The following is a 17,013-nucleotide window of genomic DNA, read 5'->3' as shown; positions in this document are numbered from 1 at the left end:
TATATATATATATATATATATATATATATATATATATATATATATCTACAGACATGTGTGCATACATTTTTGGGACACCATATACATATATATTCATATGAAGTAGCAACTTAGCTGAATTATTTGCTTGATCTTGAGCTTTGGGTATCAAAAACAGTGAATAATACATCTCTCAAGGGTCACATTTCAAGCGTGAAGTTTCCCTGGGTACTAGACACTGTGAGAGGCAGGGGGGGAGGGATCATTCCTGCTTGACCCTCTCCCCACCCCATCTTGCCAAGGTCTCCCACCTGGGTGTGAGCATGGAGCGGAGTGCCTTTGGCTGGGTGTGGGTGTGGTGGACAGACAGGACACTCTCCTTAGGGACAGAGGGATGAGGCTGCAGGAATCGTGCCCACCTTTTTCAGTCAGTAAGGAATGGAGGATGTCCTTTGCCCAGAGGGTGTGGCCGGGATATTAGATGGTTCAGTGCAAACATGGACTCAGTGATATCATCATACATGGGGCTTTATTCCAGTTCCATGGGTCTGAATTTGCTCTCCTGGGAAAGGACTATGTAAACATTCCACACCGATTTCAAGAGTGAGTGACTAAGGCTGTATACATGCTCCAAAGTTATTTATGATGCTTATCCCCAGCCAACCTTCTGGACCGTGGAGCTGCAAGAGGGTCTCAGAGGCAGAATGGGGCATGCTCAGAAAATAACAGCTTTGATACCTTAGCTTCTTTCATTTGTATTTGATTCATTCATAAAATTTTTCATTCATCCATTTATTCATTGAACAAATAGAGCAACTACTATGTGGCTGGCTCCAGACAGGTGATGGTAATGTGGTGATGAATCCAACAGTCTTAGTTCTGCCTTCCTGGAGTTCACAGTTGTTAGAGAAAGAGATTAAAGAAATAAACTCACAAAGAAATGCATGATTACTATGGTAGGTACTATGCTGGAAAAGAACAGGGGAGGGAACGGGAGAGAACAGTTAGAGTGAGGTGTCTAGTGAGGAAGACAGATATGTAGACTCATATTGACAGTATATGACCTGCCATTTATTGGTGGGATATCACCTTCTAATAAGTTAGTGCCTGACCCTTGGATAGGACTGAGGGGGCAATTCGGGAAGGCTTCATAAAGGAAGGGATACTTAAGAAGAATCTTGAAGAATAGGTAGAAGTCTTCTGTGTGGAAAGGGGTGGCAGTGTCCAAGGTGAAGGGAACCTGGTGTGTTTGGAGGACTCACATTCAGCGAGGATGGAGTTTAGGTTGCACGGGGGGGAGTGGGGAGAGATGAGCCTGGAAAGCTTGGTGAGGGCCCATGAACACGGCTTAGACTTCCTCTTAGAGACAAGTCACTGGAGGGAGGGATGAGCTAGCAAGGGGAGTGTTCTGGAACACATTACCGAGGGTCCAGCAGACTTTTTCTGTCAAGGACCAGATGGTAAACATTTTAAGCGTTGCTGGATGTGTCGCAACTACTCAGTTCTACCACTACAGGGCGAAAGCAGCCAAGGACAGTATGTAAATGAATGAGCATGGCTCTGTTCCAATAAAACGGTATGTACAAAGAACAGGCCATGGGCTGGACTTAGCTGTGAGCTGTAGTTTACCAGGCCCTGCTCAGGAACGATAATGCAGGGTGGAGAGAGACTGGAGGTAGGGCGGCCAGTTAGGAGATGCTGCTTTCATTCAGGGGAACTCAGGGAGAGACCATGGGAGAAATGACCTGTGACATGCTTCAACATTAAAATGACAGGACTGCCCTGGTTGGTGTGGCGCAGTTGGTTGAGCAACAGCCTTTACACCAAAAGGTCGCGGGTTCGATTCCTAGTCAGGGCATATGCTCAGATTGCGGGTTCGGGGGATACAGGAGGCAACTGATCGTATCGATGTTTCTCTCTCTCTCTCTCTCTCTCTCTCTGTCTCCCTCTCCTCTCTGTCTCCCTCTCCTTTCCTTTCTCTAAAATCAATAAAAATATATATATTTTTTAAAATGACAGGACTGCATGACCAATTTGAAGGGAACATGTCTAGTTGTCTCTTTAATGCTTAGTGGACTGATTCCTCCAGTGAAGAAAAAAGTTGTGGCCGTTCTGGATGTGTGACTCAGAACCATGTGCACATCCCGGGAGTTTATCTGCTGGTGCGTCACGTGGATGACCTCATTGTCAAGCAGAATTCTTAAGGCTATTAAGTTGTATTTGCTGTTTTCCAAACTGAAGCTTAGAAGTGGTAAGTCATTTGCCCAAAGTCACATAGCTGGTAAATGATGGAACTGAGACTGAACCCCCGTCTAGTGTCAACATTCCTAAAATGTAGTCTTCTCCCCTCTTTGCCTGTGCAGCTCCCTCCTCTCCCTTCTCTGTCCCTGTTCAGACCCATCTAGCCGTTTAGGGTTCTTAATAGGTCTCTGGCATAGGAAGAACTGAAGCTGAACCCTGGCTGGTGTGTTCAGTGGTTAGAACGTCAGTCTGCGGACTGAAGAGTCTCAGGTTCGATTCCTGGTCAAGGACACATACTTCATCCAGCTTGATCCCTGGCCCCCAGGTCGGGGTGTGTGCGGGAGACAACCAATCAATGTGTCTCTCTCACATCAATCAATGTTTCTCTCCCCTTACTCTAAAAATGAATGGGAAAAATATCCTCAGGTGAGGATTAACAACAATAAAACAAAAAAACAAAACCAAAAAGAAACAAGAACTGAACCCCTGTTTTAGATACAAAAACTGTTAGGTGTGAATTATTCTGTGTTTGATGAAGGACATACCTGGACTTATAGTTCTAACCTGACGATTTTGTTCATGTTACAATCCGGAGAAGACAGTGTGATATTAGGTTATGGATTAGAGAATCCCTGAACTTAAGTGCCTAGATTAGAACATTGTCTTATTCACTGAGTACTACAGAAGCACAGGAGATATTTGTCAAATTGAGGTAATAATATCAGAAACGGGAACATTTGTAGGCTTAAACCCTGGAGGTCAGGTTTAGCATCTGAAAGGACAAATCTAACAAGTTTCAAGGAAGTCAGTTCAGTTACCATTGTCCATCAGGTTGTCTAGTAACCCCACCGATCATTAGTTCAGTGTCTGTCCAGGTTCAAATAGAGATGGCCTCTGTGCTGAACATTTTAAACAGGACTTTAGAGACACAGAAATATTCGAGAACAACTGAATTATATCATGGATAGAGGTCCTTCTAGTGAGACTCATGGGCCAGGATTGGGTCCCATGGTAAACCAATGGCAAGGAGACCCCCCTGAGTGATGTGAATCAATTGCGTGACCCACGCCTTGGGCCAGGGAGGATGGACACACAACAGAAGTGGAGCTCACTCAGCACCGAGGAGGGGGATGCCTGTTGGGGAGATGAATGTCAGTGTCTGCCATAGTTGTTGGTCTGTTTTGACTACCAGCCAGTAGTAATTTTCTAGGCGGCCTTGGCAAAGCACTACAAACTGGTGGCTTAGAATTACGGAAATGTCACAGTCCTGGAGGCCAGAAGAGGTATCAGTGGGGCCATGCTCCCTCTGAAGACACTAGGGAATGATCTGTCCCATTTCTCCTCTGGCTTCTGGTGGCCTTTGGCATTTTTGTCTTCCCCAGGTGGCTCTTAGCATCATCTTCCCTCTGTGTGTGTGTCTGTGTCTGGATGTCCCCTTATTAAAAAAATATATATTTTATTGATTTTTTACAGAGAGGAAGGGAGAGGGATAGAGAGCTAGAAACATCGATGAGAAAGAAACATTGATCAGCCGCCTCCTGCACACCTCCCACTGGGGATGTGCCCACAACCAAGGTACATGCCCTTGACCAGACTCGAACCTGGGACCCTTCAGTCTGCAGGCCGACACTCTTCCACTGAGCCAAATCGGCTAGAGCCGAGTGTCCCCTTTTAATAAGGACCCCAGTCATACTGGATGAGGGCCCACTCTAATGACCTCATCTTCACTGAGTTAAACAGAAAAGACCCTATATCCAAATAAGGCCTCATCCTGAGATACGGGGATTAGGACTTCAGCATATCTTCTTTGAGGGACATAATTCAACCCATAGCACAGTCCTTTCCCATGAAGAATTCAGACGGCTTCCTCAGACTGAGGTGACTAAGTGGACTCAGTCCGGATCCTACTTCAAAGTATTTCCATCTGTGGTCATTTTCTGCCCACCTCCTCCACATGATGCTTGGGAGCTGGGGGTTCTGTCTCTATTTACTCATAATTGATCATATTTCAGATGGTTTCCTGTCCTCACTGCTGCCTTGGCACTGGCCAGCGTTCTCTCGGTCACACTGCGTTTGTGCCCCCAGCCTCTCCTTTATCCACTTTTCACTTTGCTCATTCACGTACTAGTTCACATAACAATAAGTGTTGAGTTCTTATTGCATTCCAAGCACACACTCTGAAGATATAAAGGTGAAAAAGACAGTTCATGCTCTCACGGAGTTCTAGAGGGAGGCCACACAAGCAATAGTGTGACACAATTGAAAACAAAAGATTTCTACTGTGCTGTTCTCAGCGTAGCATCTCCCTTGGCTCCCCAGTGCTGACAGAAGAGTTCAAGCTAGCAGAGCACACGAGGCCCCTTCAGCAGCTTCATCTCTTGCCATTCCTCCCCCTTCACTTTATGCCATACCCAGTTTTGATCCACTCGCTCATTCCCAACTATACAGTTTTCCGTCTCCAATCTTGTCTACACGAATGCTCTCTCTATTGGGATGCGTTCCCCCTCACTATCCTCAGCTATTACCTACTTAATTAACTCCTATTTCTTCTTAGAGACTCATCCCTGGGGCTGCCTCTTCCAACAATGCCCCACACCACATCCTCTCTTAGTTCCTCTGTGCTCCCTTCCCCTAAAGAGACACTGAACCAGGGCCTGTTTATCTTCATAACTCCAGTTACTAGCATCACGCCTGTATTGATGGTGCTTCATCAATACAAGAGGAAATGAGTGATTCCTCGCCTGTGCTTTGCTTCTGCCCTCCAGGCTGTACTTTTCCCTTGGCTTCCTCCCCTCAAAATCATGTGTCTGGTTGCCACTTTTTTCTCTACCACAAATCCAGAGGCCTCATTGCTCAGGACATTCTTTCTGTTTTGCTGACACCTCAGCTATGCTGGCTCTAATGGTCTGCGGCCACATGCGGTTTCCCACTGGCCATCTCTCTTTGGTCTGCCCTGCTTCACACAGAGAAAGGCCTGCGGACTTACTTGTGGGGAAGTGGTTCTCATAGGACAAGCAGAACTTCCTCTATGGCCTTCCCCATTTCTCCATTTCCAAAAGCCCCCACCCCAGCTCCAAAAAGCAAGAAACACACTAGTTCTGTTTCACTGATTAATTCAACAAGATTCTTTTTTTTTGGCCCCCAGGTTTGCATCTGGGACTATGTGTGAAGCACACTAACTCACATCTGGTTTCTTCCCTTCTAACCAAAAGATCTCTTTCTTTTATCCTTTCTTGCTTAATATATTGGGTTTCTCTTGTGTATTGAAAAACAGTGATTTTCAATTTTTTAAAAATATTTTTTTTATTGATTTCAGAGAGGGAGAGAGAGGGAGAGATAGAAACATCAATGATGAGAGAGAATCATTGATCTGCTTGCCTCCTACCCACCTCTTACTGGGGATCGAGCCTGCAACCCAGGCACCTTTGACTAGAATCAAACCTGGGATCCTTCAGTCTGCAGGCCAACGCTCTTACCAACTGAGCAAAACTGGTTAGAGCTGATTTTCAATTCTTTAGTCTTAAAACCCTTTAATGAAATCTTATATGGAATATCAATGAGGAAAGCAGAAGAAACAAATATTTTTATATACATCATCATTTTATTTGATCATTCTAATTGGTAACATACAGTTAATGAGTGAAAACAATGAGATCGTTATGATGAGCTAGAAAATTTGAAGTTGAGGGTTTGGGATGACAGTTGCAGCCTCATAGCCTCCTCACTCTTAATGCGTCCCTGTATTTTGTATGCGGACTGGATGGCCTGGAGAGAATTGTGACAGCTGGACACTGGAAGTGGTGACGCTTTTAAATAAGAGACCTTGCAGAGTCAGGTTATTCTGACTAAAGTGACCCAGAAACTTGAAAGGATATAGCAAAATTTGGTTTTAAAATTGACTCACTAATGCTATGTGACTGTTTGCATCTCTTAATTATAAAGCATCTAAATGAAACGAATAGATGAACAGGTTCTTCAACCAAGTTATACCTTTGTTTGACAGAAAATATACTTGCCATTACGAGTTGGGAATTATGTTATTTAAATTATTTTCAGAAGCTTCAGTGCCTGCTTCTCTGTAGTAATCACTTAAAACCTTTAACACAGTAAAAAAAAAATAATAATTTGACATGTTGAGTCGAAACTCATCAGGACACTTTATGGGGTGAGGAGGGATGGTCATGGCATGGCCCTGCATTTCTGAGTTGGTCTCGTTTGGATTTTTAAAAGCCCGCCAAGTACTCTAAGGATTAAACAAGCATGAAAGCTGCCGACAATACTTACCATTGTGCCACATGTCACTTTTCACTGTCCAGTGTATCATTAATCTTTACATGAGCCTGGGTACCCCGAGCCTTGCCTGCATTTAGTTGAGTGTGTCACAGGTGAGCCCGGGTGGTGGACGCGCTTGATCGGACAGTTTCACAGCAGGAGGAGACTTGTATGGCTGTGAACTGTTAAAAGACATGTTTGGAACTACAGCTTTCCTCATTCATGCCCTATCTACCTGTGTTCAAACATATTCACGGCGTTGGCAAGAAAGCCTGTATTTGGAGGTGGGTATGACTATACTAACCTGTGGTTCGTGGTGTCTGTGATGGTTTACATTTGGCATATCACACACTTGAGTGTATCTGTTTGAAGTTTTAAAAATGATTTTTAAAATGGTATTTAAATCAAGCCTTGGTAGAACCCTAGAAACAAGCAGGTTAAACCCCATTGTGTTGGGGGGGGGGGGCAAGACCAGTGTGCTTTCAGGGGAGCTGCTGAGCTGGCTTGATGGGCTCCCTGTTAGAATCAGAAAGGTGTCTGCCCAGCTCAGGGTTGTCACACCCCAGGGGCTCAGCACCTTGTCTGCTTTGAATTGAATTGGCGCAGAGCCAGGCCTGTGTGGCTGTGGGACTAGCTCCCGCTGGTGAGGAGCCATCATGAGTCTCAGGTGGAAGCTTCTCGCCTCCCCAAGGATCCACACAGTTCCCACCGCCGAGGAAGGCTGGTACCTGCTACCTAGGATTTCCCTTTTCTCCAGCTCCATGAGGGGTTGCCTGGGCTTCCAGGCTTCCTACAGTCAGGGTTTTTTAAAAATATTTTTATTGATTTCAGAGAAGAAGGGAGAAGGAGAGAGAGATAGAAACATCAATGATGAGAGAGAATCATTGATTGGCTGCCCCTTGTATGCCCACTTTGGATCAAGCCCACAACCCAGGCATGTGCTCTGACCGGGAATCGAACCATGACTTTCTGGTTCATAGGTCGACGCTCAACCACTGAGCCACGGTAGCCGGGCATATAGTCAGGGTTTTTGATCCATCTCTGGCTTCATCAGGGTCCCTGTGCTTATGCTCTGGTTTTTATAATTGTAATACGTTTAGAAGTCAGCTTGGGACTAGTAGGCCAAAACAGAAAAGCATCAGAACCCGGAATGCTCCTTGTTCCCCTTTGTACGGTCCTGGTTGGGCATTATTTCTGAGTCCACATTTGCAGATGCCTCTGATATGCTGGACTTGGGAGGTCTCCCTGGTGGTAGACTGAATGAAGCCTTTGCTTAAATACTGGTTAGGAATAAAATGGCAAGTGAATCGCCTTTTTAATGGCCTGGGATAAGGATCCACAAGTCTGCCAACATGTCCTGCCCTACTTGCAATACTAGAGAGAAAGCCACACAGGATTGGTCATAATTATTTAAGCACATATGGTGGGGCTGACCAATGGGGCTGAAATTCTTTTCATGCCCAGTGTGGTCTGAAGGCTGTGATTCTGTCTGACCACTTCCTGCCAGTCTCCATGACGCGTTCTTCCTTCTCCAGGGTCCAGCCTTGGCCTTTGTCAGGGTTGCCTCATCTATTTTCATACTTCAGATAATGACTCTGAAATGGCTTTAATTATCACTCCAGGATCTCAGTATGACTCCAAGCTTCCTTTCCAAAGCTTTCCCAAAAAACTTCTTTTTAAAAAAATATATATTTTATTGATTTTTTTTACCGAGAGGAAGGGAGAGGGATAGAGAGTTAGAAACATCGATGAGAGAGATACATCGATCAGCTGCCTCCTGCACATTCCCCACCGGGGTTGTGCCTGCAACCAAGGTACATGCCCTTGACCGGAATTGAACCCGGGACCCTTCAGTCCACAGGCCAATGCTCTATCCACTGAGCCAAACTGGTCAGGGCTCCCCCAAAACTTCTTTATATTTCTTACAAGCTGGACAAACTCAGTGTTCTTGGGTCTGCTTTTGCCTCCTCCATGAAGGAGACTCTGATATAAGGCCCCTATTCCCAAATAGTTTATAGCCTAATATAAGTAGATTAAAAGCATGGACTTTTACTGTCTGAAAAAGATTGGCACACAGGATTATGAGAGTCCAAAAGGAGGGAGCAATTATATACATAGGGGAGGATCAGAAAAATGTTCTTGCAGGAGGGGACGTGGCATGGATCTTGAAGGATGGGTAGGATCCAGAAATGCAGTCATGTAGAGAAGTACATTTGGCAGAGCAAAACGCAGAGGTAGAACCAGGTGGGAAGTGTATGGAGAACAGAATGACTCCATTGGCCTGGACATTGGGCAGTGTTGGAAGGGCTGGCAAGAACCCATGAAGAGCCTTGATCTGCAGGCTCACATTTGAATTTTACTCCACAGGTGACAATTTTAGAGCAGAATAGTTGCATTATTAGAACACTTGTTTCAGAATGCTCCTGCACCAGTATATGATACTGGGGTAGGGGGAGAAGAAAGGGAAGGAATTCCTGAGTTCGGTGAGTGGTAGTGGGGATGGAGAGTTAGAATGGACATGAGATAGATTTTTCAGGCCAAGAGAGCGGAAGACCCCAAGTTTGAGCCTGTGTGATTGGGAAGCTCAGGATATTATGAACACTGTAGAGAACAGAGAAAGTGGGTTGGTGGGGGCAATGAATTTAGGACACTTTGTGCTGGAAAGCTCTCTGGGAAATCCAGGTAGAGTCTTCCATCTTCCCCTTGTCCAACCTCAATGTTCTGGACTCCCCTTTCAGGTCAGGGTGGTATGGCTGCCTGCCCTATTCCTCCCAGCTAGAACCAGACCCATCTTATTGCTTGAGATAATCCGACTTGAAGCAGTAAATCCTTGAGACCTGACCCTCTGGGCATAGGTATCAGGGCATCGGTGCTGGTGGGCCAACCCAAAGCTCTAAGGCTAGTCATGAGAACCCTCCTGCTCATCTCTAACCATGTGCTTTGCCTCACAGGGCCAGCTTTTGCTTGTCTCTTTTCCAAACTCATGTCCATTTCTGATGTTCTCCTTCGTAGAGGCCTCCTGACACCCACAGACAGAACCCAGAGGCTGAAAGCTAGTTTGTAACTTCCTGGGTTTTCTGTCTGTCCCACCAACCTAGGGGACACCTTCTGGCTTCAACTCATTGATCAGTTTTAAGACCCATAGTGTTAGCTCAACTCTTACCTTCAAGGACCAGTCTCCAGTGCCTGTATCATCCTCAGGGATGGGCCCTGGCCTTCTCCTTACTCCCCGGTGCTACTTCAAGTCCAGCGCTTCATCAGAAACTCCAAGGAGATGTTAGGTGTTCTGCGGACGCACAGCAAACACTGCATCTTGCGCTCACCTGTGAACTCTGATGAAACCAGCTTGCATCCTGCCTCTCAGGTTTTGAAAATTCCTTTGGAGTCTCACCCCTCCTTCTGTCCCTACCTTGGTGGTTCTTCCCCACTGGGCATCTGACCCTCACACTGCACTGGAGGTCTTTGGACTGCCGGTGCTGATGTTTCCTGTCTTGGCTGTTTTTCTGCTGGTTGCACTGTGGTTCTGACAGTGCCATCATCCAGCTCCATGGGAGCTTCTTTTGTGTTTAAGGTTCGGGGACTGAAGAAATACACCGAAACTGGGGAGAGAGCTGGGAGCACCCAGAGCTTTTGTGATGTAGTCAAACATCGTCAACACTTGGTTCTCATTCTGAAGACTTCACATAATTAAAACCGTTCCTGGCCAACACTAAATACATTTTGCACATGCTGCTTGAATTACTAGCGTGGCTTTCTCAGAGATTAATATTTCACTGAAACGATTCCTCTGGGTAGACTGCAGCCAGCAGCTGTGAAAACTCAACATTTGCTTTATACAATGAAACTTTAGGACAGGGCTGCTTTTCACGTTTCTCAGATATGCTGCTCATTTGGAAAAAAAAAAAAAAAGCATTCTTGGCAGAGTGCTTGTGGCATGAGCCAAATATCCCCGCTTGAGCTTCTATGTATTCAGCTACAAAGTAATGAGAAAATGTGGTTCAAAATGCCCATTATAAAAGTCTGGCCCATATAAGTTATAATTACCATTTATTTATTGAGCACCTACTATGTGATAGGCATCTTACATATGCTGCATCCTCACAAACCTCCTGTGACTGTGCCAGCCCTGGGTCTGTTTGCCTCTGACCCCTCCTCTGCCCTGGAGAGCAGGGGCTGACCTGGAGGCTGCCCCTCTCAGGCTCAGGGGTGCTCTGGCTTCCTGTTGGGTATGGCCAGTGGAGGCACCAGTGGCAGGTGGGGGTAGAGGGAAGGAGGAAGGTAGAGCACATCCTCCCTCTTTCTCTTCATGGAGCACCTCCTCCCATTAGTGACTGCATCTCCATGGCTCCAGCTCCCGCTGTTTGAGTCTTCCATGTTACCTGGTGACCCTGGCTCCTGGGTAACACTGCCCCTTCCCTTTGTTCCTTCAACTGCCTGCTGCTTATTGTTGCTAATCTGTGGATTACCTCAGGGTCCTATCCTGTACCACCTTACTCCAACGAATTCGTCTTTTTAAAGCCATCCCAATTTAAGATCTTTACACTGTTGATTTTGCCGTCATCGCAGCAATCTGCAAATCTTAGCTTCTCTATCACCATCAACATGGATTTCTATCTTTATCACTGCAATCAGCTCCCTGCACTACATTCCTTCTTTTGCTAGTACTTGGCGCAGTTTCTGTTTCTCTGCTTAGCCGCTGATGGATGGATTGAGATAGAAATCATAAGCCTTGTTTTACTGACAAGAAAACAGAGGGTCAGTGTTAACTGACTGGCCCGGTCTTAAAATAGGAAATAGTGGCACTTGGGGTTAAGCTCAGGCCTGATCAATGCTGAAGCGTGTGCCCTTTCCCCACAATCAGCCTCTCCGTTTCCTGGTGCCACACAAACCAAGTGTAACTCCTCCTGTTTAATCCCTTCATATTCTGGGAAAAGAAAACTTTCATAATCTCCAAGATTTCCCAAGATGAAATGTTCTCTTCCCTTCAACTGCTCCTCATGAAAATGAAGTTTGAGTTTCTCCTAACATCCTGGTTGAATATTCTAGATGAATGCTTTTTAAACTTAAATGTGAAGGTTATGATTCAGAGTGCTGGAGATCATGCACACTTGTTTTTAATTAGACTTTTTTTTAGGGGTGGGGGGAGAGATAATTTCAGAGTTACATGCATTGACAAGAATTAATATAGAGATCCTATGTTCCATTTAACCCTAATAGTAACATCTTGCAAAACTATAGTACAATATTACAACTGTAATTTGACCTTGATAGAGTCAAGACACAGAACACTTCCTTCATCACAAAGATCTCTCTGTTGCCTTTTTATAGCTACACTACCTACCCTTCTAATCTCACTCTTTCCTTAACTCCTCATTTGTTACCAAATTAGAAACTACTCATTTGTTCCCATTTCTATAATTTTGACATTTCAAGACTATTATATAAATGAACTCATGCAATATGCGACCTTCTGGGATTGAGTTTTTTTCACTCAGAATAATTTTCTAGAGATTCCTTCAGGCTGTTGCATGTGTTAAATGTATGTTCCTTTTTTTCTTGCTGAGTAGTGTACCATGGTATGGATGTACCACAGTTTATTTGAATATTCACCCATTGAGGAAGTTTGAGTTGTTTCCAGTTTGGGGCTATTACAAATAAAGCTGCTATAAATATCTGTGTGGGTTTTATGTGGGCATAAATCTTCATTTCTCTGGGACAAATCCCAAAAATGCAATTGCTAGGTCTATTTGCAGATGGTCTTTCTGATCTCTCGCTGATCTATAGCTAAGACATCCTTTTTCTCAGGCTGCTTTCAAGATTTTTCTTCTTTGTTTTTTATTTTCAGGAGTTTAATGAGCTTGTTTGGGATTTGCTCAGCTTCTTGAATCTGTAGGTTTATGTCTCTTGTCAAATTTGGATAATTTACAACCATTATTTCTTTTATTGATTTTTCAGTTCTGCCTATTTTCTCCTTCTCTTCTGGGGATCTGAATGTCATATATATATATATATATATATATATATATATATATATATATATATATATATATGGTCTCATAGATCCCTAAGTCTCTGTTTAATTTTCTTTTTTGGTCTATTTTCACTTTGTTGCCCCACTGAGTAAGTTCTATTGTTCTATCTTCCAGTTTACCAATTCTTTCCTTTGTCCCTTCCATTCTGCTATTTGAGCCCATTTACTAATTTTAATTTGGTTATTATACTTTTTAATTCTAAAATTTTAATTTTTTTAAATGTCTCCTATTTCTTTACTGGGATTTCTTTTTATTTCCTTGCTGAGGATTCCATGTGTTTTGTTTGTTTGTTTGTTTGTTCCCATTTGTTTCAATTCACAATTGCTCATTGAAGTGTTTTTATCATGGCTGCTTTAAGTCTTTGTCAGATAATTCTAACATCTCTGTCATCTTGGTGTTGACATGTATCGACTGGCTTCTCATTACTGCTGCCTGAGAAGCGGACTTCTGGTCCCATCTGTTCTCCACTGACATTGTGTTGGGGCTTGTAACTAGTGGAGGTGATGAAGGATGGGAAAATGTTTGAGAGAAAAAAAATAGATGTGTATATATAAATTATACACATAGATATATACATGTGTGTACAATGTACACCTGTATGTTTATGCATATACTCCTTGTGTATATATATTTCACAAATACAGAGAGTAGGGGACAAGAGGAGAAGAAAGGGAGAGACAAAGTTTAAGGTAGTTTATTTCTATATAGATATAGATATAGATGATATAGATATAGATATAGATATAGATATAGATATATAAATAAAATCTCTTTTATCTATCTATCATCTATCTAATATCTATCTATCTATCTATCTATCTATCTATCTATCTTTCTTTCTTTCTTTCTTTCTTTCTTTCTTTCTTTCTTTCTTTCTTTTTTTCTATCTGTCTGCCTGTCACTATAGAGAGAGATGGAGATCAGTCAATAAAGGGAAGGTGAAAGAGAGATAAATCATTGATGGAATGGAATCTTATAGGAAGAAGGAGGAACTTATTTGATTAAAAGCACAGGTAAAATCTTCCTTAGAGATGGGAGGGAGAAAGGTCAGGATCAGATGAAACAGGGGGAAATTATAATTCATGGAGGCTGGCCCCAATTTTCTCTGGGAAGATGGGGCACATCAGAGAAGGGGACTGGAAGAAAGAGGTAGAGGTTTGGTACATTTCCTCTTGAAAATGAGAAAGTGCCATGCCAGGGACATGTAGAGTTTCCTAGCAACACAAGGCCTCACTGAGGATATAAGCCAAACATTTGCAATGATGCAAATAAGAATGATTTTTTTTTTTTCAGAAGCACTCAGCCTGTGGGCAGGAAAACGGGCAGATGAGGGCTGGAGGGGTCCTGTGCTTAGGCCTGAGGGGTGGGGGGAAGGCAGCAGAAAGGTCCTAGTAAGAGCCGAGTGCGGTGTAGTTACAGTAGCCAGGCTGTGCAGAGAAAAGTGATTGTAGGATAAGACTTGTATCCTGGGTGAGCTGGAGAGTATAAGGAGCCAGAGATCTCAGACAGGTTGGGAGCATGTTTACTTTGATTCCAAGAGTGAAAGGCAGAAGGATGGTAGTTCTGGTTGGAGAGTGGGATTTCTAAGTGTGAGTCATTCATTCATCAACTGTCACTCAACATCAGCTCTGGGCACTTACTGTGAGGGACTCTGGGAACACAGAGATGAACAAAAACACAGTCTCTGACCTGAAGGAGTTCACAGCCCAAATTCCAGAGTCAGCACTTTGCAGGTGACGACAAGGTCCAGGATATGTCCCTGGAAATGGTTTGCTGCAGTGGGCTGGGGGGAAGGTTGGCCGAGCCAAGGGAGCCAAGCAGCTGGCGGGCCGGCGTGTTGGATGTGTCATCCACAGGTGTTTGTCAGTCCCGCAGAGAAAATCGGGTTTCCCTCTGCTCAGTTGGGGCCCACGTGTATCCTCTTTCCATCCTGTGCTGTGGGAGCTATTTTTCACCGAAGCCCTTGCATCTCAGACTCTGTGTGGCCATGCTGGGGTCAGTCCTTAGGGCAGTTTTCCTTAGTGTGGGGTGGAGGCTGAGCACGGCTCAGAGAGCTGCTTCCACTCTTTGTTGCACGAGCCTCCAAAGAACTCCCAGGGCTGTGCTGCAAGTGTCCTTCCTTCACTTCTTCACCAGTAACATGGCGATAGGAAGGTGTCCTTCCTTCACTTCTTCACCAGTAACATGGCGATAGGAATGCGCCTGCAGGAGCATTAGGCGATAGGAAGGTGTCATCCTATCGGTACTTATCAGCGGGGATAAGTACCTATAAAGACGCAAACAAACCATCAGCAGTCGGATGCTGTGGGAGTCAGCAGGAAGCAGTGATGATAAATGAATGAGCGTGTCTGGGTGGGACCCAGGCCTCCCAGAGGCCCCACTGGCTTCCCTTGCTGGGTGAGCAGAGGCCTTGAGACTTCTGGATGACAGGCCCAGGCTGCAGGAATCCACGCATCGGCATTCCCAGGTTTCTCATGCCCACACTTCATAAGACTTCATTTCATGGCCCATCTGGGCATTGCTCTCTGGGAACTGAATCCCCTCCCTTCCTGTTCCAGACAGGCTGTCCTCAGACTTCACTGACGAGGGCCTATGTGGACACATCCCACTCTAGCTGTTTTGTGGGTTTTGGCTGACAGGAGGGAAGAGGAAGCATGTGTCTTTGATCTTTTACCCGTTGCTTTCCTTTCTGCTATGGCCTTGGGAGGTCGGTTTCTCTGGCCGTCTGGTTCAAATTCCAGGTTTAATTGGCAGTGGGCTTTGCCCTCTCAGGGCTGGTATCCCATCTCTATAGGGATCCAGACAAACATCACCAAGGCACTCTGCTCAGCGGTTCATGATGACACCAGGTGCAATGCGTGCTGTGACCTCCTGGGCGTGTGATGCTCTCTGATGGTTGTTGTGCATTTTTTCTGTTTTCTTTCAGAGCCCGAGAAGCCAACGGGGGCCAACCAAGTTTCGGGACCTGTACTGCTGGGTACTAATGTCACCAGAGATGAACTGTTCTTACCAGAGATTCCTCTGTTCCTGACAGCACACCTCCCCCAGGTAGCTAAGGGGTAATGAGATTTCTTACCAGCCTCTGCACACTATGATGTAATAAGACAGTTCCCTGCATGGGGGCTTACATACCAGGGGTGCTCACTGTTGATACTGCAATTTAAGATGAAATGTATCATCACGAGGTACATTTCATTTTATACATTCAGTGATTACACTCGATGTAAATGAATCGAGAGAAGATGAATTTGCAGCATTGGAAATGAGGTTACCTTTAACATGAAAGCCAGTGAAAAATAGCATACAATGCATGCAATCAGCCATTCAATCTAGAAGGCAGTACCCATAGGATGGGTTGTTATCTTCATCAAGGAGACCAGCATGTGTTCAGGAAGGCAAAATTCTGAGACGTGAGCCATCTCTTTTCAATCATGTTGCAGTTTGTCAGCAATTAGGTGAAGGAGCTTTGGGTCACAGATGAAAGGAAGCTGTCAGAAGGGAAGATTTATAAGAATTGGTAGGCTCTGTCCAATGAGAGCATGCTGTGATGCTGGTTGACTGGGCCTAGAGTTTTCTCTAGACCTGATTTTTTCCCCAGAATAGTGTAAGATTAACCAAGGGGTCGTCACTAGAAGAAGAAAGCCCTAGCTTTGGAAATCTACAGCTCCTTAGTCCTAATTTTGCCCTCACCAAGATAATCCCCAGGGTCACATTATCTGGAGGAGGACTTGATCTAGATCTTGTGGCAGGTGGCTCTCCAGTTATCCTATATAATAAAAGGCTAATATGCAAATTGTCCTTTCCACTGGGAGTTCAACCAGGGGATGGCCCCTCCCCCCGGCTGGCCCCACCCCCATCAGCCCCGATAGGGGTGGGCTGGCTGGACCCTACCTGTGCACGAATTCGTGCACCAGCTTCTCGTGAATGAATAAGCTGGGATTGGTTGATGTTCTGTTCTCTTGAGGGCTTGGTTAATGTGAGTTGTTCTCCCAGAACCTGTTCACTCTGGTTGCTGGGAACACTGAGTTGCTGGCCCAGGGCTTGGATTTGTGATACCCTGATCAAGGCTACCAGAAGCTGCCATGCAGCCTGTCTCTCTGACACATTTCTGATTGTATTGGTGATGTGCATGAGGTTCGTAAACACTGAGGGGCACTTAGACTGGTCAGTGAAGTAATGATGTTTGTTCTAGAACAGGGTTTCTTAACCTGAAGATATTAATATCTTGGGCCAGATAGTTCTTTGTTGGTGGGGGGAGGGCTATTGTGCATTGTAGAATGTTTAGAAGTGTCCTTGCTCCCTACCCACTAGGTGCACATCAACCCTCACTGCAATTGTGGCAGCCAAAAATGTCTCCAGACATTGTCAAATGTTCCCTGGGGGGCAAACTGCCCAAAGTTGAGAATCACTGTTCTAGGAGCTATAGCCAGTGACAAGGAGCTTCCTTGAAGAATAGAGCACAAAACTGCACTTTGGGGTGGATCAGTGC

The 17,013-nt window shown here is 44.8% G+C and overlaps 1 protein-coding gene across 1 annotated transcript in view; it reads left to right on the top strand.

Annotated features, from left to right (window-relative positions):
* The window catches only part of EVA1A (eva-1 homolog A, regulator of programmed cell death), a 56,746-nt gene that overhangs the window by 20,199 nt on the left and 19,534 nt on the right, over nt 1-17,013 (top strand). Inside the window, 1 exon segment of the mRNA XM_023744278.1 lies at nt 15,451-15,572. Coding sequence (XP_023600046.1) covers nt 15,451-15,572 — 122 coding nt within the window.

This window comes from Myotis lucifugus, unplaced genomic scaffold, assembly GCF_000147115.1.
Source record: "Myotis lucifugus unplaced genomic scaffold, Myoluc2.0 scaffold_444, whole genome shotgun sequence".
Lineage (NCBI taxonomy): Eukaryota > Metazoa > Chordata > Mammalia > Chiroptera > Vespertilionidae > Myotis > Myotis lucifugus.
This window is presented reverse-complemented; position numbering and strand designations above follow the sequence as displayed.